The sequence below is a fragment of the Euprymna scolopes genome, chromosome 1 (assembly GCF_053919585.1).
Source record: "Euprymna scolopes isolate OS-2025 chromosome 1, ASM5391958v1, whole genome shotgun sequence".
NCBI classification, from domain to species: domain Eukaryota; kingdom Metazoa; phylum Mollusca; class Cephalopoda; order Sepiida; family Sepiolidae; genus Euprymna; species Euprymna scolopes.
Window position 1 is genome coordinate 19,854,835 of NC_136482.1, and position 27,601 is coordinate 19,882,435.

The 27,601-nt window shown below is 35.1% G+C and overlaps 1 protein-coding gene across 2 annotated transcripts in view; it reads right to left on the reverse strand.

The window, feature by feature from the left end:
- LOC145284295 (protein fantom-like) overlaps positions 1-27,601 on the reverse strand; it is a 123,801-nt gene that overhangs the window by 39,680 nt on the left and 56,520 nt on the right. For both annotated transcript variants that reach the window (XM_080133207.1, XM_080133165.1), the window contains exons 16-24: positions 26,964-27,081; positions 24,292-24,410; positions 21,492-21,593; positions 20,856-20,927; positions 10,648-10,722; positions 8,683-8,798; positions 7,813-7,882; positions 2,813-2,942; positions 39-124 (exon numbers count right to left, since the gene is read on the reverse strand). In XM_080133207.1, coding sequence (XP_079989333.1) covers positions 39-124; positions 2,813-2,942; positions 7,813-7,882; positions 8,683-8,798; positions 10,648-10,722; positions 20,856-20,927; positions 21,492-21,593; positions 24,292-24,410; positions 26,964-27,081 — 888 coding nt within the window. The remainder of the gene's footprint in view (positions 1-38; positions 125-2,812; positions 2,943-7,812; positions 7,883-8,682; positions 8,799-10,647; positions 10,723-20,855; positions 20,928-21,491; positions 21,594-24,291; positions 24,411-26,963; positions 27,082-27,601) is intronic.

Genomic DNA, 27,601 nt, shown 5'->3' on the forward strand with positions numbered 1-27,601 from the left:
TCATGAATAAAAAAGAAAGCACAAAAAAAAATTATTGCCTTGTATAATTTTAAAGCTTGTTCCATAGGAACTCTGAGGTGGATCCAGTATTCAATCGTACCAAATCCGATTCCACTATCCACACCTAAAAAAAAGGAAAAGAAAGAACCTAGTTAATGAAACTTACTGGAACCGGTTTAAAAGATTTTTTGGTGCTCATGAATTCCAAATAAAATATTGTGATATATAATTATATATAATTATATATCAGGCAAAAATAAGTATCCTCACCAAAAATTGTGAAAAACTAATGAGTACATATTTTTTTATTATTGGAATCCTTTGAGATGAGTAATTTGTATATTTTTTATTTATTTGTGAACAGTTATCCTCATCTTTATAGTTGTTGTTTCACAACGTTTCAGCTAACAGAACAGTTTCTTAGCTTTTGGGACCGTAGAGTTCGACTTAGCTTGGAGTTCATACCGTAAAGAGAAGGAATGCCAGCCAGTCAGTCTGTTTTTATGCTGATATTTAAAGGCTATGTTGGGTGGTGGTGGCCAGGGGGGGAAGGCGAGGAATCTTGGTGAGTTTTGTATTTTTATTTATTTCTTTTAAATTCAACATTGAATTATCTATCTAATGCCAGAATGTTCGACCACCCCATAATAAATATGCTATAACGGAACTTTTATCAAATTGAAAAAGTCTGGTTATTTTTAACTCGTTTAAAACTATTCCTCTTGCCTTCATCAGGTGGTTAACCGCAATGGGGTAAAAATGTTGTCTTAACTGTATCCTCAGTAATTACTGCCTTCCATAGTTGTTGTCGTCTCACTACGTTTCGGCCAATTAATTCTCTGGCTGGCTTTGGGTAGGATTGAAACTTATTTTCAGACAATGTTCACCTAAAACCATAGAGATTCAACGCCTCTATCCACTGCACCACGAAGGGCGATAAAAGTTGGTCTTATAAATTCAAGTTGTTTTTGTTCTCATCTAGTCTTCCGTTGTCAGGTTCGGACCAAATGGTACATTATTTTATCATTGGAATTCTTTGAGATGAGTAATTTGTATATTTATTTATTTGCGGACTGTTATCCTCATCTTCATAGATGTCGTTGACGAAGGCCGGCGGAATAGTCGGGCGAAACATTGTGAAGCAACATCTATAAAGATGAGGATAAAAGTCAACAAATAAATAAATATTGAGTAGATGTTTGATTAAAAGTCTAAATCAGTTTTACAGTATTTTGCATGCATTACCGAAAACAGATGTAAAGAATGACTTTCGAAATAATATTATCATTTTGAAAGCCATTCTTAACATAGGGGCAGGGGCTTTTTTTTTCTTTTTTAAACTATTGTGAACTTTCACCTAACAAGATAATAAACAATTTGATAGTTGACAAAATGAAATAAACTTTTTTAAATTTGAGGCCAACAGCAGTTCCTTTTTCATTTCACTTTTATATCAACCAAATGCAATCAAATTTATTGATAGCAAAAAAATAGCCAAGCACAACAAGCTATGTAAAAAGACAGTTAAAGATTTATACATTTATATAATTTAAACCTCGATATGATGGGCCACTTCACTACCTCATTGGTGAGGGTGTTTTGTGGAGCAGAAAAATGGCTAGAAGATGTTGCCTTTCTTTAATTGAGATGAAAGCACCTATGGTACATCTTTTGCAGAAAAAACTCGACAGATTTAAATTCCCTTGATGATGTTGTATGCCAGACAAAAGAGTCTCTTACCTAACAGACTTTGCACTATCAACCAAGCTCAAATCCCATCACCATAATGTTGCATTCCTGTGTCTGTTTTGAAAGTACTTTAACGGAATGTGCTCTGACAAGCTCATAGCACTTGTGTCCACTCAACATAAATATCCACAATTAAACGAACAAGCAGCAAAATCCCACCCATTCACTGTTGAGGTCTTTAGATGGTGGAAATCTAATTCTAATAATTTCTTCCTTCACTGCTAGACTTTGGAATTCCCTCTTTGCTTCCTGCCTCCCTGACTGTACTGACATGCAGAAATTTAAATGTAATGTGAACAGACATCTCATTGCTCAACTCCTCACAGAGTATACTTGTAGATAAGGGGCTACTATTTGGCACCTTATGTCCAATTGGCAATATACCTTAGTTTGGATGAAAAAGACAAAATGACTTGAATTGAACGCTGCTCAGGTAATCATCCAAAGATCAGTGACCATGATGCATTCAATGCCATCTGGAACTGTTCGTACGTCTGTTGGCTGACCATGACTTCTGACAGCTTATTCTATAGCAAAGTAACCCAAATCAGAAATGAAGCCTTCCAACAATTCAACCAACATCATTTCAGGTATAACTTCACCAAGTTTCCACAAAGCCCTTTCAATGCAGCTGATACGAAGAAGAGGGCATGAGACACATCATAAACATGATGTCAAAGGCAAGGATAAGGTTGCTACACAACCAGCTACGCTTTAGAAAATAAAGGATAAAGACTTCCAATGATTGTTCATCAATGTGCAGTCAATGGACTATATCTCAAATGAAATAGGGAGATGAACCATGAATATCACATTCGAGGATGGGTCACATCAGAAATATAACTGGAATATGATATGGATTTGTGATTTATTTTTATAAAATTTGTCTAGTTGTGCAACATGGTAGATTATAATCATTAATAAAAAATTTTAAACAGTACAAACACAATAATCTTCATACTTTCCATAGTGGTAAAAATGATAATTTTTTTCTAGTAACCTCAGCAACAGATTGAATATACGATTTCCATTAAAAAAAGAAAAAATTGCAAGTCGGACATACCTGTTAGAGAAGCTGTGCAATGGATTCTACCCGGAGCATGATCAAATAAGTCCTGGAATCGTAGCTGACATGCCGCTAATGTTTTAAAACTCTGTCCAAATGAATGCTGCAATTCTAATGTACAAGTTTCCTGCAAGAAGAAATGCAAAATATTCTTTTTAATACAAAAAAGACCAATTAATATTTCACTTCTTTATTTAATTTATAAAAATATCATTTTTTAAAACTCTTTTTCATCCCAAACAAGAAATATCGCCACTTGAAATGAAAGGGGCTACTATTTGAGATCATATCTACAAGGACACTCTGTAGAGGGTTGAGCAGTGAGATGTATGTTCACATTACATTTAAAGTTCTGTAGGTCAGTACAGTCTGAGAAGCAGGAAATAAGGAAGGAATTCCACAGTCTTGCAGTCCAAAAGAAGAAACTATTAGAGTAGAAGATTTTCTAGCATCTAGAAACCTCAGTGTAAACAGTTGGAATTTTACTGCTTGTCATGTCAATTTGGAATATGTACATTGTGGGAGCACAAGTGCTATTGATGCGTTTCGCATCACTCACTAGTTAAAACAGACGCAACGAATTTGTAGAAAAATAAAATGTCTTTATTTCTTTTTCACAATGCTAAAGTCAGTGTTTGTGTGTATCGGCGAGCTTAGTACAACATGAGACGGGGGGGGGGGGGGCGACTCACAAATCAGGCGTGTATATCTCAGCTGTCCGTTCTTCTGCTCTGTCTCTTGACAAGCTGTCTTGTTTATAGAATCCGTCTGGCTTTCTCTGCATGTAGGTGTCAACGATTTTAACCTGTGACCCCATCAACAAGTACATCCGTCTCTGTTGCCGCTGGCAGCTCGCACCTCCGTTTCCCGTACAATGCACTCTGTGACACTGAGTTCATCAGAACATATTCTATTAAAGTACTTGTAAAACAGGCACAGAGATTCAACATTACGGCAATAAGACAAAAGGCTGGTGTTTGGCCGATAGTGTGGGACCTGTTAGATTTGAGACTCTTTTTTGGACTCTGTATAAGAGTGAAAAATTAGTGGCAGATGCTCCAGCCCAGATATGGCAACAATATTTCATGCATGGGTAAATTATGGCTTTGTAAAGATATAGGCTGCTCTCTGGTGAGAGTAATTTTCTTGCCCATTTTCTTTGCATCTAAAAAATTCAGAAAAATAAAGCATGTTGTATCTTAGTGTCCATGAAATGGATAAAGGAACGAAGATGTAAGGGTTATAAGTGTATCTTATGCAGTTTCTGACCTAACTGAGATACGCACAAAGAATTATGATTTTTCTTTGTATAATAAACTAGCTCTACCTACCCTGCATTATTTGGGATTCAATAGTTGTACATTTTCAAAGTTATAAATGAAAAGAAAAAATTTGTTTTCATTATTTTTTTTAATAATTATTTTAAGAAAATTTAGATTCATATAATAAAAAGTAATATTGTGCAAGTCACGTATAGATACAAAAAAGAGATACAGAAAAGAAAAGAAAAAAAGTTCTGGTGACATTAATTTTCGATGCTTCTGCAAAGTAGCAGGATTTGAAACATGCATTTCAGGTAAATACAGTACTTAACTATCATGTCGAAATAAGTACAATTTCCAAAAATTATGAAAAATGATCCAGAAGAATAATTACAAGCAAAACATAAAATTTATTGAATTATAGAGTTTTATTGCATGTTTTAATGTGAAATAGTTCTTGGTGACTAATTCTATATGAAAAACTTACTTATCTCCCTTGCTTTCAATTAAATTCGCCATTTCAAACTACAAAATGTTCGATCAGTAGTATGATAATTTTTTGTAAAAACTAAATCTAACACATCTTCTACTGGATCATATTTTAGAATTTTTGGAATTCATACTAATTTCAACGAATATATAATAATATTTGCACTTGAAATGCATTTGTTTCAAATCCTACTATTCTGCAGAAGCACCTAATTTTCTTGGTTACACACTGCTAATTTGAATTTGTGGCCGTGGGCTGCCGTCAGTGGACTATTTCTCTAGTATTGTAATGTTGTAGTTACATTTAACACGGATCCAAAATTGTGCATGGAAGTTTTGCAAAAGAACAAAGAAAGGAAAGAAATTCAACTTTGCTTTTTTTTAGTTGAAATAAAAGGCATTTTTTTTCTTTTTTTTTACATAGGCATCACCACTTATCAAGGCCAAGAGGCCACTCGAGGATAAGGGTTAAAGAGTGTACAGTAGAAATTGGACAATATAGTAGTCGTTAGTAATGGAAATTTGGTAAATTTGTTAACAAGTGGAACGGCTCATCAAGAAATTTTTACGTTAGACTTGAACACAACCATATTGTAGTCAGCTGGAAAGCAGGAAAACGGAAGACAATTCCACAGGCGTGCAGTTCTAAGAAAGAAGCTTTGTTCATGGAATCTACGTTTAGGTTGAGGCACAGATAACGAGTGGGGGAATTATTGATAGTGTTTTCAGATAGACGAGCGTTTCTTGTGAAAGTTTCACGAGGGAGGGACCATAGACTGAAGGTCAGTCAAACACTTTTCATGAAAATAACGACAAACTCGCAACATCTCTTCTAGTATTTATTCATAGTACTTTTTAAACTATGTCTGCATCTTGGTTTTACAAGTCTCTCTGTTCGCCATATGATAAACAAAACTGCGGTGTCAAACATATGCTTTGTCTCCAACAAGTCCAGTCGCCAGCACACAAGTTTTTCAAATCTCTCTCGTCAGCATGTGCTTCGCCTTGCTGTTCAGCCATGCGAGTTCTTTTAAATTTCTGCTTTTCTTTCCACTGCTATGTCCGCAGCTTACTCCACGGCACATGGTTGTCTGACCATTTTTTTTAAGTTTGGATTGCATCGTTTTAAAAGTTCCTCTCGCACTCATTCATGTTTACTTATTTTTCTGCTTTTCTTTTCCTTCCTACGCCGTGACGTCAACTCGTGCCACGGCTTGGTCATTTGTGTGTCATACCGCTGCTGCTACATATATGTCAGCGGTTCTGTTACAATATCAAACGGTCATAAACAATGTTTTAAGTGCAATTTAGTTCCAATCAATATAAATGATCGCCCACCAATAAGAATTGAAGTAAAAAAAAAAAATACTTTTTCAAGTTGAATTATCTGATGGTTTTCAATAATTAAGTAAAAATTAAATTTTAACTTGATTTTAATTTTCATTTAAAAATAATCCCAGCAAATTTGGATAAATATTTATTACAAAATTTTAGCTAAAAATACTTTGTGTGACATTTATTTTTGTTTTTTTTCTTAAGGAGCAATTATTTAGTACAAGAGAAGCGGTCTATTAATGGCCGCTTGCTGTTGTGATTTCGAAATAATAGTGTGTGAGCAAGAAAATTCAATATTGCCAAAATTTTCAAGAACTAGAATAATGTAGGGGAGATAAGTCATCTGTTTAAGCTATGAAAATTTATCTCCCTTAGATCATTTGATCCATTATTTAAAATTGTTATAACAATCTTCTTAACTGGATTTTTTTTAAAACAAACTGAAGCATGCTGGGGAAACAAAAGGGATAAAGTTGTTAAGAATCAAATACCGATGTTAGATACAATGCTATTTAGATTTAACTTCTAAAATCCAACAATATAACTTTATAAATTATATCAGATGAAAATAAATACAATGTGCTTACAGTTATATCTCATAGGATTAGTGAATCTCTCGACGGAGGCTTCCTTTTTAGGGCAATTGCTCTTGACATATCAAAGGCCTTTGATAGAGTATGGCATAAAGGTTTACTTCACAAGATCTCCAGCTACGGTATAGCTGGAAATATCTTTTAAATTATTAAATCATTTCTTTCTGATAGGTTCATAAGAGTAGTGGTTGATGGGCAGAAATCAGAAGCTCTCAGTATTAATGCTGGAGTCTCTCAGGGGTCCATCCTGGGCCCAACTCTCTTCCTGATCTACATTAATGATCTTCCAAATCACATCCTTCCATCATACGTAGACATTTATGCTGATGACACTACTATCTATGGTAGAACATCTAAGACCGTAAACGACCAAGTTCTCTCCGATTCTCTCTCCTCTGATCTTAAGCATGTGGTACAATGGGGAAAGATGTGACTTGTTACTTTTAATGCATCTAAAACCAAGCTTTTATCTTTACATCATCAACGCTCTAATCCCCATCTGGCATCAATTGAAATGAATGGCTCTCGTCTGGGTGAGGCCTCATGTTTTGACAAGCTTCTGGGTTTGACTTTTACTCCTGATCTTAAGTGGAACACATACATTAAATCTGTTGCCAAGGCCGCTGGAAAAATGGTGGGCTCCTTCTATCGATCCAGTAGATATCTCACTGCTGATGCAATTCTCTATCTATATAAGAGCCAGGTACATCCAAGGATGGAGTACTGCTGCCACATCTGGGCAGGAGCTGTTAGAAAGGACTTATCCTGCCTTGATAGAGTTCAAAATAGACTTCGTAGCCTTGTAGGGGATGTCCTTTTCTCTTCCTTGCAACCTCTTTCTAACAGAAGAAATGTTGCGAGTTTGTCTCTGCTTTATCATTATTTTTATGGCAACTGCTCGGCTGAGCTACAATCTATGGTCAACCCTCACCAAACTTTCACAAGAAACACCCGTCTATCAGAAATCACTATCAATAATTTCCCCCACTCTTTATCTGTACCTAAACCTAAACGTAGATTCCATGAGCAAAGCTTCTTTTTTAGAACTACACGCCTATGGAATTGTTTTCCGTTTTCCTGCTTTCCAGCTGATTACAATATGGTTGTCTTCAAGTCTAATCTAAACAAGTTTTTGATGAGCCATTCCATATAAGTTAACAAATTCACCAAATTTCCATTACTAACGGTTACTATATTGTCCAATTCTACTGTATACTCTTTAACCCTTGTCCTCGAGTGCTCTCAAGGCCTTGATAAGTGGTGATGCCCATGTAAAAAAAAAAAAAAAAGAATACAAGTATATTGCAAATGAAATTACCTTTTGAATGTAATGCAGGAAAAAGTCATCCACTGTGACAATGTATTGAGAAGTGAAATCGAATTCTGGCCTGAAAATCAAAACAACATACAATGAGCCATTTACCATATATGGTGTGGATTGGTCATTTTGTTTCACAGCATATCAACCCTTTTCAGGTTATTTAATACTTAATACAGTCATTTTGATAAAAGTTTACTTCACACTCTTTGTATCTTCAAACATTTATAGTGTAAGATTTGATTGTTTACAGGAAAATTATTTTTGTTTTAGACTTTGCAGAACGTGATCTACTTTTTAAAAGAAAAAGAAAAATTTGACTACGAAGATATCCACTGGAGATAATGAACAGACTGTCTCCATTCAAATGGGTTAATCTGCAGATAATATTGGATATCAACTTTCTCAAACAGGGTCCCAGTATGATCCCCATTCAATGAGATACTTATTTTATTTCAAACAAAGAAAGCATCACTTGGGTGGTCAGACTTCAGCCAGAGATGTTGATTCTCTTTGTTCTCCCTCTTCCTTTGGCCATGAAGCATCTATCACCTGCAACATCTGACATTCGTATGCATAACCAAAGCATGCAGCCCAACATAAGTTTACAATAATACAAGTGTGTAACTTAAATTTTGCATCAAACAGATCAGAAGTTATATTGGCTCAAACGTTGTGAAACCAAGATGAGTATAACAGTTTGAATGGTTCAAATAATTCCAGTTAGAAAACTGCATCTCAAAAATTCTAAAAGAGAATGAAAACCACATGATTATATTTTCTGTCAAAACAAACAAACTTAAATAAAAAAGATAAAATTCTCTAAAAACGATTCATAAGTTAGTTTGAAAGAAAAATATGAATACTCACATATTTCCATGAACAACAGGGGTTGCTTGAATTTCAAACTCATAAAACTCCCATGTACAAAACAATGCAGGATCATTATCTGCAAGTGCTTGCAATCCATCGGGTGACAATTTCACCTAATGATAAAATAGAAAAATTCATAAATAAATAAATATACTTTTTTATCTGGAAATAAAGTAGTTGTTTGTAATTGGTAAGGCACAAATATGCAGAAATATTTTGTATGAAAACGATTCTATGTAAATCAGCAATAATTATTTATTACATAAATGCAACTAAGAAAAAATTACTATGAAATGAGAATCTATTTAATTGTAGTCTGAGTGAAGGTTCATTGAAAATGTTTTACACCCAGGGAGCAAATAACTGTTTTCCAAAATACTGTTTGATCAAGGAAGATAAGAAAAGGTAAAGAGTTAGTTTCCTTTAAATACTATTATTTTAAAGATCTTGCCTTTAAATACTATTATTTTAAAGATCTTGCCTTTAAATACTATTATTTTAAAGATCTTGCCTTTAAATACTATTGTTTTAAAGATCTTGTCAGCTTCAAACAAATTTCAAATACACAAAAAAATAAGTTGGAAAAATTAGTATAGGCTGTTGGAGAAAAGAAGTAGGTATCACACATAAACAGCTATATGGCTCAACACATTAGTAAGCACAGCAATACTTGTAGTGGTGACATTGTGTAGAGGTTGTCGGCCTCTCTTTTTATTTATAGTAGCTGCAGTACAGAGTTGTTTGAGTGGCATCTTGTCTCATGTCCTGTTAATAGCAACAGGAAAATAAAATTGTTCTTTTTTTTTCTTTTTTAAACTTTGCTGACAATTGCAGACTCATTGGTATCAGACTTCACAAAAACCATCTACAAGATCAGACATATACTTTATCCCAAAATTCATATTAGAATTGTTTTTTTTTTTGTGTGTGTGTTATGAGTAAGTTGCTGGAATCCATATTAAATAGAGAAATAGTCAACCACCTCAGCAGAAACAACCTTCTTAGTGACACACACTATGGTTTCCGCTCTGCAAGATCTACCGCAGATGTGCTGACGGTTATATCTCACAGGATTAGTGAATCTCTTGACAAAGGCTTCCTTTCTAGGGCAATTGCTCTTGACATATCAAAAGCCTTTGACAAGGTATGGCATAAGGGTCTACTTCACAAGATGTCCAGCTACGGTATAACTGGAAATGTTTTCTCAATCATTAAATCATTTCTCTCCGATAGGCTCATAAGAGTAGTGGTCGATGGACAAAAATCAGAGGCCCGCAGTATTAATGCTGGAGTCCCTCAGGAGTCAATCCTGAGCCCAACTCCCTTCCTGATCTACATCAATGACCTCCCTAAACACATATTTAAATCATTCGTTGACATCTATGCTGATGACACGATCATCTACGGCAACACATCAAAGGCTGTAAATGAGAAAGTTCTCTCTGATTCTCTCTCCTCTGATCTCGAGCGTGTGGTTCAGTGGGGAAAGAGGTGACTGGTTACGTTTAATGCATCTAAAACCAAACTCCTATCCTTACATCATCAATTGTCCACAAAGACTTGTGGTATAACGAATAAAGTTAGGTAAAGTTCAGTTTTAAGTGACACTCTTCTGAATGTTGAAGGTTTAATCTTCAATGTGGGCGATACTATTAATATAATTGCAAATTACTTAAGACTTCTACCTAGTTGTGACTGATGAAACAAGCGTATGGTAGCCTCATGGATGAAATAAAGGGTTCCATTCAAAATTCTGTGCAGATTCTTGAATTTGACAAGAAGTTTAACAAAATAGACCTGAAGGTCAGAGGTTACATAGACCAAAACATTCAAAATGAGTAATCTGAATAATTCAAATAATATGAATTCTTAATTCTCATCTCAAAACTTCTGAAACTAATTTTTTCATTGAGAATTGTAATAATTTCATTAAAACTGTGGCATAAATAAAATTGGTTTCACCTTGTGGATGTGGATTTCAAAAAGATTCTGTCCGCGTTCCAGTTGAACACTTCCATCCAAATCCGTTGTCTCATCCTAAAACAGAACATGTTCAGTTATTCAGTATTTGAATCACATAATTGATTTGATAAATTTATTGTTAAGATGACAGGTTTCAATATTTATTTCAAACTAGCAGGGCTATCCGGCATTGCTTAGGTCTATATAAAAAAAAAAAAATAGTGTGTTACATCTTAATACTTAAACTTCTATATCTATTCCTCACTCTCTCTCTCTATCTAGCTATCCCTCTCCTCCATTAACTTCCCTATGCCCAACACTTTCTTTTTCCTTAAGCCAGCCCATTCCTCTCTCTTAATTTAATGTGTTCACCATCATAAAAATAACAATCTACTTCATTTACTTTATCCAATTCGAATGTAATGATCTAATCATATAGTTATTGCTTCTGGACAACACAAAGTAGAACAAAACATAACATTCTTTATCCTGGATAATTTTTGTTCTACCCACTCACTTTCACAATAATATGAAGAGAAATGATGTTGAGAAAGACAACAATCATAAAATATTTACACCTAATACTGTAATTTAAATTTTTTGGTTCCTGGACAACTCAAAGAAGAGTAAAAGGTTCTATCCCCACCTCTTCATAACAAAATCTAATAAGGTAACGTTAATAATTACAATTTTATTTGTCTCATATGACTCAGTGTAGAACAAAAGTTTCTGTTACATCCTCGTCACACTTAACATATATAATAATGTGATGCTAGTGAGGATATCTTCACGGCACTGGCAAAAGTAAGAGTAAAATCAAAGTTGATAATGAACATTTTATTGCACCCAAACAATGCCAAATAGAAATAAAAATAAATCTGGGCGAACTTTTTGAGTTATTATTTTAAGGCAACCCTAGTAAACATATATATTTTTTTTTTTTTTACATAGGGATCACCACTTATCAAGGCCCGTAAGCCACTCGGGAATAAGGGTTATTTTGTGTACAATAATCGATGGGATAATATCGTAGTAATAGTTGGTATTGGAGATTTGATAAAGTGTCTTACTTAAGGGGGCGATTAATCAAGAATTTGTTTATGTTTGACTTGAAGACGTCCAAGTTGTAGTCAGGTGGGAAACAAGCAAACGGAAGAGAATTCTACAGGCGTGCACTTCTCAGAAAAAATCTATGTTCATGGAATCTACGTTTTGATTTAGGCACAGATAAAGAGCGGGGGAAATTACTGACAGTGGTTTTAGCTAGACGGATGTTTATCATGAAGGATTGGCAAGGGGGGACCAGAGATTGGAGCTCGGACGAGCACTTGCCATGGAAATATATGAGAGAGAGAGAGAGAAAGAGTTGCAAACACATGAAAACTATGACTCATGTTTAAACTTCTGTTTGTAAAACGTTTTTAATGCATATCCATCCATCTTTCAAAGCTAAAAGTCGATACCCATAGTCAAACTTGTTACATTATATTCATTGCCCATTGTGGAAGATAAGACCTTAATAAAAGAAAAGAAGACCAATAAAATCTATGCATACAAAATAATTTTAATTGACGACGTTGTTGAAACATTATGAAATAAAGTGTTCATAAAAAATGAGGTCAAAGAATCTGAAAAAGGAGAAAAATAATCAGGTTTGTTTCAGCTAGCGCCATGAGTATTTATCTTCATGTAAATGGAATGGAAAAAGTGTGTGCATATTAGCGTGCCAGTTTTTGTGAGAGAGAAATTGCATGTGCAAACTGTATATGTCTTCAGTGAGCAGCATATGTGCATATTTTGTTGGGTGAATAGAAGCTTATGTGTGTCCCTTGTTTATCAAGAGCCTTTGCCTCCCTCCTTTCCACACATAAACTAAACTGGATTGTGATGGATGCATCATTGTGTTTGAAAAGACATGAGAAAGAAAATTGATATGTTTGACTTTCACACATAATTTGGAGAAAGTCTAGGAAAACATGGAAGTGATAAGGATGAACTTCAAAGAAATAGGGATAAATAAAGACCTGGCGCCAGATAGGTCAGTGTAGAAATCAATTTCCAAAAACCATCCAACACATGCCAGTATTTAAAACATATGTTAAACTGAATACGATTATTAGTTACTATTCATTCAACAAGATATATCTGAAAAAGGGCAGAGCTTATATGAGGTGCCTTAAATAAGTTTCCAGACTTTTTTGGCAGTTGGGCACTTTTATTGATAGCACATACATGAAACGCTAGTCCCCTTTAAAGTAATCTCCTCCAGCTGCAATGCACTTGTTGTATCATTACAACAACTTCTGGAAGGCCCCATGGAAGTCTTCTTGTGTGAGCATATCAATAACCTCATCACAGCCTCTTTCATTTCCATCTCCTCAATTTCTCAATAATTTCCTCAATGTCTCATAACAACAGCCTCTAAGGTTTTCCTTGAGCTTAGGGAATAATCAAAAGTCACAGGAGGCAAGGTCTGGACTATAGGAAGGGTGAGGAACTGTCTTGATGCCCATCTTGGTCAAATAGTCTGTGATAAGAATAGAGTACCCTTGGGACAAACTTTGCACAAATCTTCCACATCTCCAGTTCCTCGCGAATAATTGTGTGTACAGTTCCCACACTAACATCAAACTATGCACTTATTATCTCTATAAACATACAACGGACCTTATGCATGAAATTCTTTATTTGGCTGATCAACTCTGTTGTTCTGACATCCTTACTCTTCCCACACCTTTCATCATCCCTCATAGACTCCCTGCCTTCCTTGAATCTCTTATGCCAATCAAAAACTGATGCTTGATTCATGCAAGATGGTCAAAAAGCAGTCTAAAGCATTCCATACATTTCTGTGGCATTTTTTCCAAGTTAAAACAAAATTTTATTGCATATCATTCTTCTAAAATGTCATGCCCAAATTGCATTTTTGAAATTCACCAGCTGTGACAATCAGGCTTTAGTAGGGTGTATTACAATTCCTGTTGTAACTGTTCATTTGAACCAGAAATCATAAAAACTGGTCAATCATCTCATAAAATGTATAGCAAATTTTCAAGTGTATATGACAATTTTAAATGCCTGTACAAAATCGTCTGGAAACTTATTGAAGGTAATTCGTATCTGCTGAAATGTTGTGAGAATAAAACGCAAGATGAGAACAGTAGTCTGAATAATACAAACAAGTTATGAATTCTCATCTCAAAAATTCAAAGACATACTTTTTTTTTGCTCTTTACTTTTGTATTCTTTTAGCACCAAAGTCACCAGTCTAGGCCACTGTTGAAGTGGCTTGATTTACCTTGGCTGAGGTATGGTCCTGATCCTCTGCAGCTCTAGGAGATACACTTTCCCAGACCTTACTTTCCTCACTCTTGGAGGAGGGATTAGTTTATTGCTAATCACCTAAGGTGTCCCTGTTGTAGAATACCAACAGGGCTGTCCAGACATTTTTGCAAGTGAGAGTGCTCTAACTCTAGAGCGCTGGATTTTCAAATCCCACTTTCTTGACCTTGTGTCACATCTTCCCATCATGGGAGGGAGATAAACATACTGCACAAATATCAAGTTTAATCAAAGACGACAGAGTCTTCCCTCTTCTTTTTTGTATTGTTGTAGCTATCTTTTCGATTCTAAGAGTAATCTTCCAGGTATTGGATTGTATTTGATGCCGTATGAATTGAAGGTTGTTCTATTGTTCATCTTGAATGCTTTCAATCATCATCAGATCATCATCATTTTGTTTATTTAAAGGATTTATTGTTTTAATTTATTTTGGCAGAAAAAAAGTTTCTCATTTAATTATTTATATATTTAGTTTAAGTTTGTTGTTACTGTTTTTATTTTAGAATTATATATTTTGTAACAGAATATATATATATATATATATATACATATCCACTTGTATGTATAAATGGTACTATATGTGTGTGTGTGCTCATTCCCTATGAACTCTGAAACAGCCATGCCAATTTTTTTTAAATCTTACACAAATGTATGTTATGTGTCTAGTGATAGGTTTTGTATCAGAGTTCTTTTTTTTTTCTTTTTTTTTTTTTTTACATGGGGGTCACCACTTATCAAGGCCCGAAGGCCACTCAGGGATAAGGGTTATTACGTGTACAGTAATCAATGAGATAGTATTGTAGTAATCATTAGTATTGGGGGTTTTGATAGAGTGTCTTACTTAAGGGGGCGGTTTGTCAGGAGTTTGTTTATGTTGGACTTGAAGACGTCCAAGTTGTACTCAGGTGGGAAACAGGCAAGCAGCAGAGAGTTCCACTGGCGTGCAGTTCTAAGAAAGAAGCTTTGCTCATGGAATCTACGTTTGGGTTTAGGCACAGATAAAGAGTGGGGAAAATTATTGACAGTAGTTTCAGCCAGACGGGTGTTTCTCGTGAAAGATTGGCGAGGGGAGACAAGGGATTGGAGCTCCGACGAGCACCTGCCATGGAAATTACGATAAAACAAAGACAGGCTCGCAACGTCTCTTCTGTGGGAGAGAGATTGCAGGGAAGAGAAAAGGGCATCCCCCACTAAACCACAAAGTCTATTTTGTACTCTGTCAAGGCAGGATAGGCTGTTTTTAAACCACATTATCTCCTTTCTAACAAGCCTTCTTACAATCATAGTTGCTTACACTGCATGAGCTCTACTCACCCCCTTTATCCAGTAACAATGAAATAGCAATGTACCTAAATCACTTTAAGGAGTGTAACTATTCAGCAGATATATAACCTCTACAAACTAACCCAGTAACATTAACTAACCACGCGGGGTCGCAGAAATACCTGGATTAGAACCCAGGCATGGAGCAAACCCCCTCAGTGCTGACGGACCCAGTAGATCTTCCCAGATCATCCGTCTAGGAGAAGGAAAACTCTGAAACTAAACCAAAGGGGAGGGAGGCCTCTTCAGGCTTGGATGATCACCTTCCTAGAGCTGGTGACTCAAACAAACTACCGGTTTGCAAACCTAAACTGCATAAGGAGTAGATTGGCTCTGTCTATCGCCCGGCTTCCATACTCCTTCTTTGCCTATTAGTCAGGCGCAGAGACATTATCACAGTGATTCGACAGAAACACCCAGTGGTAGATCTTGTTTCTTGTCTAGGGCAACGAACGCCGTTTTCCCCACTCCCGACACACCCCACCCCTAAAACTGGGTACTTGAGAGTGCTTGAGTACCATATATGCCTGAGCAATTAGATTGGGTTGACCTTCCTCTGATGGGTTGAGGGTACCGGATTGACAGTTCCTGGCTGCTGTTTCCGACTGGTAGTACAGGCGCCCTAACTCTTTGGTAGTGCTTAGAGCGGCTGCTCCATCAACAGTTGTAAAATATTGAGATGTTTGTAGTGCCATGTCACGCATGGAAAGGGACCCTACACTCATCCCCGGTGGGTTTTTCTGAGGCCACAGTCTTAATTGAAGAAAGGTCAGCTGATGGTCTACTTGTGATGCATGTCTGATGCTCTGTATAACCTCTTGTTCAGCTCTCTCTTACCTAAACTGAAAAAAAATATGATGACAGTACAATCTAAAGATAAGCTTAAACCAGGCTTAGGGTCAAACAAATCCAAGTTGCTGCCTCCCTTGAGGCTTGCATTCACAAATATCCGTGGGCTTAGAACTAATTTAGCTGATGTTGAAGCATTTCTCCTAACAAATACCCCGGATATCTTAGCACTAAGTGAGACTAACCTACACTCCTCCATCCCCTCTAACTACTTTAACATGCCTGGATATCTCCCACTCTGCCGTAAGGACTCTGACAGACATATGCACGGACTTGGAGTTTACATTCGTAATACCCTTCCCTTGACTAGAGAAACAAACCTAGAATTGGATGATCAATCTTTTATGTGCTTTAGACTAAACATGCAACACAACATTAGCTACTTTTACTTTCTCTACCACTCTCCCTCGACCCAGGACTGCACCATAATAAACAAAGTCTCTGACAGCATAGACACAGCACTCTCCTTCGACACTAGCGTACAAGTACATGTATTTGGTGACTTTAATGTCCACCACAAAAACTGGCTTGGATTCTCTACTTACACAGATGCAGCGGGCAGCACAACTCATAGCTTCTCTATATCTCACTCCCTATCACAAATTGTTACGTTTCCTACCCGTTTCCCTTACCAGGAAGAACAACACGTATCACTTCTAGATTTGTTTTTGACCACAGTTCCCGATGATTGTATAACGAATGATGACATCCAACTTGGGAATGCTGATCATGCAGTGATAATGGTTGAAATCACACTACACTCTAGAGCCAAAACTGAAAAGCCAGTGCTCAAAACAACAAGATATTATAAAAAGGCTGACTGGGAAGCCATCAGAGATCTTATCAGAGATGCCCCATGGGGAAATATTTTTTTCTCTTCCTGCTGAACAGTGCGCAAACGAGACCATTAAATGGTTCAAAACTGCAATCGAAGCGCATGTTCCCATGCAGAAATTTTGTAGCAAGCCCCACTCTCCCCAATGGTTTTCTTCGACTTGCGCAACTGCCATTGCTCAAAGGCAGCATGCATATCGCAAATTTAACTGACATAAGTCCAGTTCAAACAGACAGAAGTACATAGAAGCTAGAAGTAACGTTAAGAAAGAAATAGCGACAGCTAGGAGAGAATTTACTGAAACCACTAAAAAATGCATCAAAGCACAAAAACTAGGAACTCGTGACTTCTGGAAAATCTACAACAGTGTAGTAAATAATGGGCAATCAACAATTCCCCCACTAACCAAAAATCACGACGTTGTTTGCTCAGCAACTAAGAAGGCTAACATGCTTGCCAGTCGGTTTGCCTTAAACTCCACACTGGACCCTTCCAACCACCCCCTACCTGACTTTCCTATGCGGACAGATGCCACGCTAGACGATCTGAAAATCACCCCTGCTCAGGTGCATGCTATCATAAAAAACCTTGACACTTCAAAAGCATGTGGACCCGATCTTATCTCAGCTGTGCTATTAAAATTGTGCTCAGCCGAAGTAGCTCCAGTTCTCTCCAAACTCTACAACAAATGTCTTAATGAATCTTGCTTTCCGGGCTGTTGGAAAACTGCTTCTGTGGTACCAGTATTCAAGAATTCTGGTGAAATAACTGACCCAGTAAATTATCACCCCATTAGCCTCCTCTCACTTTTTGCCAAAATATTTGAGACCTTAATTAACCATGCTCTAGTCCATCACCATACAAATGCTAAACTTCTGACTGACAAACAATATGGATTTAGACAAGCCCGTTCCACAGCAGACATCCTTACTGTAATCTCTGAACGTATATACCATTCACTGAACAAAGCGGGGGAGGGCAGAGCGGTAGCTCTCGATATATCTAAGACTTTTGACAGGGTAATGCATGAGGGTCTCCTAAGGAAGATTAGATCATACGGTATCACTTGTAGAATACTTAACATAATTAAATCCTTCTTAGATAAGAGAAAAATCCAGGTTGTCCTCGATGGTCGTACATCTAAACAATATGATATAAATGCAGGAGTGCCCCACGGGTCTATCCTTGGACCTCTACTTTTCTTGATATTCATAAATGACCTCCCCGATAAAATTACCTCTGAGATGGGTATATATGCTGATGACACCACACTCTATAACAGGCACGACAGGAAAACAAATGAAGACATATCTAAAGAAATGGCTGAAACACTAGAGAATGACCTCCAATCTGTAGTGGAATGGGAACAAAAATGGATGGTCACGTTCAATGCTGCCAAAACTAAACTAGTTTCATTCAATAATTACAAGAAACCTTCTCTACCATCTATAGCAATGGCCAACGACTATCTGAGAGTACATCTTTCAAACTGCTTGGCCTAACGTTCACAGGAAACATGAGTTGGAACAATTACATTGAAGGCATTGCCAGGGCCACTGCGAGGAAGGTGGGTTCTCTCTACCGTGCTAACACCCGAAAGTATCCTGTACCTCTATAAGGCCACCATTCGCCCATGTATGGAGTATTGCTGTCATATTTGGGCTGGTGCATCTCTCGCTCCTTGACAAGGTTCAAAAGAGTCGCAAATCTGACAGGCCCTGAACTGGCATCTAAGCTTCAGCTTCTGTCCCATCAACGAAACGTTGCATCCCTCTGCCTGTTCTACAAGTATTTTAATGGTGAATGCTCTGACGAACTGCAGACATTTGTGCCCCCACGACGTGAACACCCTCAACAAACCCAGTAGGCTGCTAAATCCCACCCTCACACCGTAGAGATCCCTAGATATAAAAGATCTTTCTACTCCAGTAGTTTCTTCCCCAGAACCGCTAGACTTTGGAATTCCATTCCAGGTTCCTGCTTCCCAAACTGTACTGACATGCAGAAGTTCAAGTGCAACGTGAACCGACATCTTGCTGCCCAAATCCCTACATAGTAACCCAGTAGTTGTTGCTCCTGATAGTAGCCCCCTACACCAAAGTGGCAATGTGCCTTGTTTGGGGTGAAAATGTAATAAAAAAAATTTAAAAAAAAAAAAAGTATCAAAAATCGATAAGATCTGATTAAAGAAGGAATAGTCCAAATAAAATATTATGAGTGTGAATTAAATACATCTTCTGGTTTGGAAGTAATAACTAATGATATATATATATATATATATATATATATATATATAATTACTGAAAAACTTTACTTTTTACTTACATTAATAACTAAAAAAAAAATAAAACATTTTCAGAAAAATTCTCTACTCTATAATAAAAACCAATGTATATTATTTCTATATATATGAATATGTGACAAAAATTAGTGAGTAAAACACATGCCTTTTTTTAACTCACAGATAAAATCATTTTAAGAGGCAATGGCAATGAGAAAACAAGTAGCAAATCAGACAAATATCTTACACTTACTCTGTCACTAGAAACGAATTCCAAAATAAGTTTTCCGTGGGTGTTTTTTTCTTTAGGTCATGATGATACAAATTCACATGTTCAAAATTAAACAAATTTGATGGATTACTGTTGCCACATCTGAGCAGGAGCTGCTCAGAGCACTCTATCCTGCCTCAACAGAGTTTAAAACCGACTTCATAATCTAGTAGGTGATGTCATTTTCTCTTCCCTGCAACCTCTTTCCCACATTTCGTCATTTGTTAGTGTTCAATTGAGCTCTAATCTAATCTATGGTCCCCCTTCATCAATCTTTTACAAAAAACATTCGTCTAGACAAAATCACTGTCAATAATTTTCCCCACTCTCTGTCGGTGCCTAAACCTAAACATGGATTCCATGAATAAAGCTTCTTTCTTAGAACTGCTCACGTGTGGAAATACTTTTTGCTGATCTGTTTTCCAAATGATTACAATATATATATACAATTTTATTGAACCGTCCTCGTAAATAATCTGATTATACCAAATTTCCATCACAAATGATTACTATGCAACTGTTCCAATGTCTACAGAACACAAATTAACCCTTATCTTTGAGTACCTTCCCGGACTTAATATATGGTGACCCCTTTGTAAGAAAAAATACTATAATTTTTTTTTTGGTAACGTATTTAGATAAATATTCTAGAAGTATAAGCCATGTTTAGTTTCAGAACAGTTTCCGATGGTTCATTGTTCTACGCAAGTCCAAAGAGGTGACTAGTTTGCAGTAGACAGAGCAGTTTCTGATGGTTCGTTGTTCTACAAGTCCTGGGAGTTGACTGGTTCGCAGTAGACAGTTCTTGAGTTGTAATCCACAGAGCAAAAGATTCTTCCCGTGTTAAGACAGAAAAAGCATATGCAAAATTGCTACAGAAAGGTTTAATATTTATGGAGCAATTCTGGTTTCTGATTGGTTGGTAGCAGAACGGGAATTAATTCGATTCGTCAGTTCCCAGCAGCACCGTTTATAAATAGAATCTCACGACTATGCGGGATCATACCCCATTATATTCCAAAATAATATAACAAATATCAAGTGCAAACACTGGTGAAGCATTTTTCCCCCCCATTATTTTGGACAAAGGGTTTACACTAGTTGAATAAATTTGAAATCAATTAAATTGGAATTTTGGGTAACAAACTTCAACATGCATATCAATGTATTTCAATGTTGTGTTAAAAGAAGATTAAATGTAGAAAAAATTGTTTTTGAAGGGCAGAAGAACGAAAAAGAAATATCCCCAACGAGCCAAAACAACCAAAAATATTTGGATCCAAATAACAAATACTTGATCAACTTACCTGCATTGCAGATGCATGTAACTTGACTTGTTTCGTACCATAAGCAACATCTCGTAACTGCGATTCTAACTTCTATAATAAAAGCAATAATAAAGTTTGGATTAACGCTGTATAAATTAAATAAAAGTGAAAATCATCAATTTTGTTCGTTTTCATGGAAAACGTTTTAGTTGAAATTATTGACAGGACGATTTTAATGTCTTTCCCCAGATTCTGATACAATTACTGATTCCATTCTAAATTCCTGAATTCAATTCATTTTAAATCTCTAAATATACATAGTTGTTTTCTTTCTTTTTTAGATTACTGTAAAAACCCATGGTAAAATTTTCACAATATGCAAAAATACACTAATGGAGGAGGAGGTGATCTCTGAACTGTTGGAAGTTTAAAATCAATAGATATTTATCGTTTTATTATTGGTAATCAATAAAGAAAATTTTGTTTTAAAAAAAAAAAAAAAAAAAAACAATTTAAAGAATCGTTTTTTTTTTGGCATCAGAAAATAGGTACAAATTTTTGTGATTCCAATACCAAAAAAAGTTCTGATTCTCAATTCCAATTAATCTTCCCAACATCAGTTGCACTCTTTATATACAGATTACATCACAAATAAAAAAGAATTCATCAAATGACCTTTATTCGTGTTGCTCTAATATCCAAGAGACTGGCATATTCATTCAATTTCAAGTCACATTCTCTTTGCGTGTTCTCCAATTTCCAATGGGCATCATTAACCTGACAACAAAAACTTGAATAATAAAATTTAAAAAGAAAAAACATTAAATGCATTTTATAGATGATATCTTATCAAAAAAATCATAACAAGAAAAATAAACAAGTTGCACATAATTCATCTATACAGAGAAGGAAATGGCGAGTTAAGGCAAAGCGAGATAAAACAGAATGTGATATCATATACAATATATATATATAATAAAATATATATAATAATATTAGATTATTTTTGCCAAACACTAAAACAACATCATGTCTGTTTATTTTCTATTCTATAAAAGACCTTTGCTTCCACAACAAAAATTACTCTTCAGAAATACTTGATTTTTTCAAATATAGATCAGATAAAATACACGCTACTAATCTGAATCCGATTCATCTTGTTTTATGGAATATTAACCATTGTACATCATTTAATACCAAATTTTGATACTGATATATAAAATGTAAGGAAAGATTTTTTTAAGGTTTTAAATGTACATTGATAATAATGAGATTGAAGTAACGTTTTAATTTTAAGGTAAGGAAAGAATTTAGATTTTAGCATATTGTTTGATTTCTTTCAAGAATTGTATTTTGTTTGCATTGATATTGTTGAATAAGTCTTTTAAATTGTTTGATCTGTAATATTTTAATTGAATCAGATTGAAATTATGGCAGCTGATCAGGCTCTTGATATACATACATATCGGAGGTTCCTAATTTTTTAGGAGATGTGAATGATTAACGTGGGTTTGTCCAATTTGGAGTCTGGTTGGTACTATTTCCTCCTTTCTTATTTTTTTTCGTAGTCTGGATACCATTCGTTAATGATACAGTGAATATTTTGGAGTTTATCGTTTAGGTTGTTATTCATATTTTCCTGCCATTTAGCTCCAATGAACTTGCGGATTGATGATTTGAAATTTGAGTAGAGGATTTTGATAGAAGATATATTTTGATTTTATTTTTTTTTTTTGCTGTCTGCTTTCTCATTGCCACTGATGCCAATATGACAACTTGGTATCCAGCAAAGCATGATAATTTTGTTTTTGGATAGTTGGTTCATTCTATTTAGAAGTTTGATGATTAGTGGGTTTATCGAATCTTTGTTTCTTAGGGCTATAAGGGTGGATTTAAAGTCTAGGAAATTGATGGATTCATTGGATTGATTTGTTGTGATGGTATCTAGAGCTAGGTTCATAGCCAAGATATCAGCACTATACATTGAGACGTTATCTCAGCACTATAAATTGAGATGCTATTTCAGGACTATGAATTGAGACGTTATTTCAGCACTATAAATTGAGACGTTATTTCAGCACTATAGATTGAGACGTTATTTCAGCACTATAAATTGAGACGTTATTTCAGCACTATAAATTGAGACGTTATTTCAGCACTATAAATTGAGACGTTATTTCAGCACTATAAATTGAGACGTTATTTCAGCACTTCTAATTGTAACTTTGTATTACTGAGTATGGTACCCTACTCTGTCCTCACTTTTAGATGCATCAGTATATATTTGTAGATAATCAAAGAAGTTATCTATATTGGAGAGAATTTCTTCTTGGAAAGTGATTGGGTTTGTTTCTGTTTTGGAGTATTTGGTTAGATTCAGTAAAATTGTTGGTTGTTCTAGTAAGCATGGAGATGTTTTTTAGATCATGGTTTTGTGTAGATGAGTTGTGTCTACTTGAGCTTCATTAAGAAGTTCTTCCATGCAGAAGGCTGAAAGGCTTAATTTTTGCTTGAGGAGTGGTTTATGTTGCGATTGAAAAATGACCTAGTGGGCAGGAATTTGATAGGCATGAAGCTTATTCTGAATATACTTCTAGTTCAAGACAAATCAAGAAAATCAATAACAAAGTAAGAGGAAATAAAATCACACAAAGTTGTTATGAGAGGAGTACAAGACAAATGAAAAAAAAGGAAGTAACATTACAGCTTAAGAGTTTGAGTAGTATGGATGAATCATACTCAGGCGTGAAGATTTTGTTTAGCCCGAAATGAGAACTACACAAAAAAGAAAATAAAAGTTGAAAGTACAACGAGACAATTGATTATGAAAGTGTAATCTGTTCAAATTATATTTCAATTATTTTTACTTTTTAGGAAATACAAATATTAAAAAAAAACAAAAAAACTATTTCATATTTTTTCTGATTATTCCGAATATTGTTCTTATATCGAATAATGTTTTCATAATGTTTTGGCTGACATTCTTCAGGTGCATCTGGTCGAACTATAGAATCTGTACGGAATTTCAAATAGAACCTTTGAGTTAATTCATGAGGGTAAACTGCTTTCACTCTGTTAATTTTGAATAAAATGCTAAGTAGTAATCAGTCCTAAATGATAGTTTTCTGGAGGTCCAACATTTAATCCTCAATACAAACAACACTACAAATATAATTATGAGTAGCTTAAAACTTCTACCTGTTCATGGCTGATGAAATGAGGTTAAATAGGTTTAATAAAGAATTTTGTTCAAAATTCCATATATTAGGTTAGTGCAAAAATAATGTTTTTTGATATGAAGTTGAACGTCAAAAAACGTTATTTTTGCCCCAACCTAATAGATTCCGAAATTCGACAAGATGCATCTGAACAAAATAACATTCAAGATAAGAACAGTGGTTTAAAAAATCTGAATCATCCAAATGATCAAGCCTCATCTCAAAAATGCTGAATCATGACGTCAAAATAGTTTTACTTCATTCTGGTAATCCTTGTTGATTTTGTGTTGCAGGATTAACATGTTGCGGGTTTTCTCCAATTCATGAGCAGTTTCAGCAATTTCAAATTCTAATTGTTGAACTCGCTGATTCATGGCTACAAACAAAATAAAACCAGACTTTAATACAAACAAATAATTCATTAAAGCAAAATACAGTAATCCAAGATTTTCTGTAAATAATAATTATCAAACATTCCTTGTTAATTGCTACCAGATAGCATATACATAAGACAATTCATTAACAGGCATTATTTTGGATCAAATAGATTTAAAGCACCCCAAAATAAGTAACAACTAGTGCATTTTGTTTTAACTTTGATCTTTTAATTTTGACTTCCAGTTTTATTGCTTATGAAAAATTAAAGATTATTACAGCAAAAATCCAATATTAATTTTTTTCTAATAGAAACAAAGCATGAAGTTACTTGATGTGAGGAGCTAAAAACTCCAAGATCAAAAAATTACCAACGATCAGTGTTAGATGAATAAATTCCAACCCAACAGCAATTCTTCCCCTTTGTCAAAAACATCACTCATGGAATGTGAGGACTAAAGCACCAAATAAGAGAAGCCAAAGTAATGAGGTCGTTTATGTTCGGCAGTCCTGAGCAACGTTGCATAAGATAGCTAATTAATCATGATTCCACGATTGTGGCAGGTTGGCATTCATGGTTTTTAAAAAAAGATTTTTTTTTATTTATAATTACCCTAAAAAAGACAATTTGAAACCGAGACACAAGGGGCTACAGTGAATTAGAAACCATACAAACAGGGACACTCTAAGTTGGGACTTTAGCAACAAGATGTTTGTTCAAATTACATTTAAATTTCTGTATATTGGTATTGTCAGAAAAGCAGGATACAGGGAGGAAATTCTAAAGTCTAGCAGTTTGAGGGAAAACATTTTCAGAGTAGAAAACTCTCTGACATTGAGGGACTTTTACTGTGAAGTCTTGGGAGTTTGCTGTTGGTTGGGTTAGTCCAAGGTATTTACATACATCAATGAGGTACCAATGCTACAAGATCATCAAAGCATATTCCACTAAAGAACTCGTAAAACAAATACACCAATGCAAAATTGTGGCAATGAGACAGCGGTTAGAGCTTGGTTGACAGAAACCTATGAGATTGAAGATTCTTTCTTGAACCCTGTCCAATAGAGAGACTAGTAATTGCTCATATACGACAACAATATTCTATGGATGAGCAAATGGTGCCTTTAGTTTGCGGAAAACAGCAGTTGAGATGTGATCGGATCTGCTACAACAAAAAATGCAACAGATGCAATGATTGTCAAAAATTTCTAACTTCCACTAATTAGTCACCCTCATTGGCCATGTCAGAAAAAAATGTCAGCATCCATCAGGAGACAATGAAGTTCTGCATCTAAGATTGGTTTGTTGCTAAATTGCAGCATCTGTGCAAACCTATCCTGGATCAGCAGACTCTGTTGCAGTTGTCACAAATGTTGGTGGTATCTGGTCACAAGAGCTCTGTTGCAGCCTTCTGCCATTTGCACTCTTTCTTTTCTGCCCATGACAGAATTTTATCAAGGGAAAGGAAAAAACATCAATATTTGATGAATTTTAAATCAGGAAGCCAATATTTTCAGACAAGTTTTATCTAGTAGCATCAGAGAAACACAGACATACAAAAACAAAAGTGATGAATTTTGGCAACATCTACAGGGTGGTCAAAAAGTCAGGTAACATGTTAAAGGTAGAAAAAACAATATGATCCATTATAATCTCTATTTGTTTAATATTATTTCTTGGATGAAATTTTTCCACAACGATGGATTGGTCGCCGTGGCCCAGTTGAATGGCCAGCCAGATCTCCGGATCTTACCCCTCCTGATTTCTGGCTTTGGGGCTATGTAAAGGATAGCGTTTATGGCAAGAAGCCTGATACAATAGCGTCTTTAAAGTTATTTATTGAAGAGGAGATTGCACGGATATCAGCTGACATGATTACACGTGTTACACAATCAGTGGTTAATCGCTTCCAGCGATTGATAGAGAGAAATGGACGACAATTAACAAAATAAACATATTTCATGTTTGTTTCATTTTATATTTCAATGTATGGTACTTAAATATACGTGTATTGCTAATATCGTTTTTCTTTAAAATGTTACCTGACTTTTTGACCACCCTGTATATTATAATCTACATATTAATAAAATTATTTTATGACATTTTTTTTAAAGGAGTTTGTGTTTGAAGGCTATGACAATGCAGTCTTATAGAAGAATATCATTGGGTATGAGACAAGAAAGTAAAAGAAATAATGACAACATTAAAATATTTATTTACCAACATAATGTGTCAGGATAGTAATATGGCATAAAGTTCTCAAATTTTCAAGGTGTTCCTCATTTTTCAAGAGGAAAAAAAAATGTGCAATCACTTGGTGGAAAGGGTAAGAGTTGAGTAAAGTGGGATATTGTGTCCTTCCGGCTCGTAGTGAGTTCAATACAAAATACAAAAAGTCTGTGGTCACGTTTAAGGTATTTATAGAAATCAGGGGAGGTCACTCTAGTTGCCTCATATCGTCAGGGATAGATAACTCTTATACCTATACAGAAAGAAATGGAATCGTTAATAAAATTCAATTCCTGTTTAACATATAGTGAATAAAAGTTTTACCTTTATCAACTTCAGTATCGACTTTCTGTACAAAATCAGGAACTTTGCTGACATCTTGATGTTTACTGTGGACAAGCATTAAAGCCTCTTCTAACTGAGCCACATCCACAGAACTCTTCTACAAACAACACAAAGCATTAAAAATTATGATTCTTGTAAACTAATTTAAAATACATTCAGTAATAAAATATAACATTAGATGAAACTAGAATACTAGTCCCAGGATAGATCAAATTAATTCCTCAAACGGAATAGCTTTGAACCACGTTTATGTACATGTTTGAACATAAGTTGAACACATATCTGACCAAGGAAAATGTTTTCAAAATATCATATCATACATAACTTTGATTAGATCACACAGACATAAGTCAGAATATAATATAATTAAAGTATTACTACTAAAAAAGTGAATCTGCATAACTCATTTCACTGTTATGGTTTAACTTGTTTTAGTTTGTCTATCTGTTACACTTTCGCATTGTATTATCTTCTAGAATATACCTTTATATACACACTAAACAATGCCTCAAGCAAACTACATTAACCTTTTATCAACATATAATGATACTAAATCTTATGTATGGAATCCTCATTCCAATTATGATCAAAATTCATTACATCATTTTTTTTTAAAT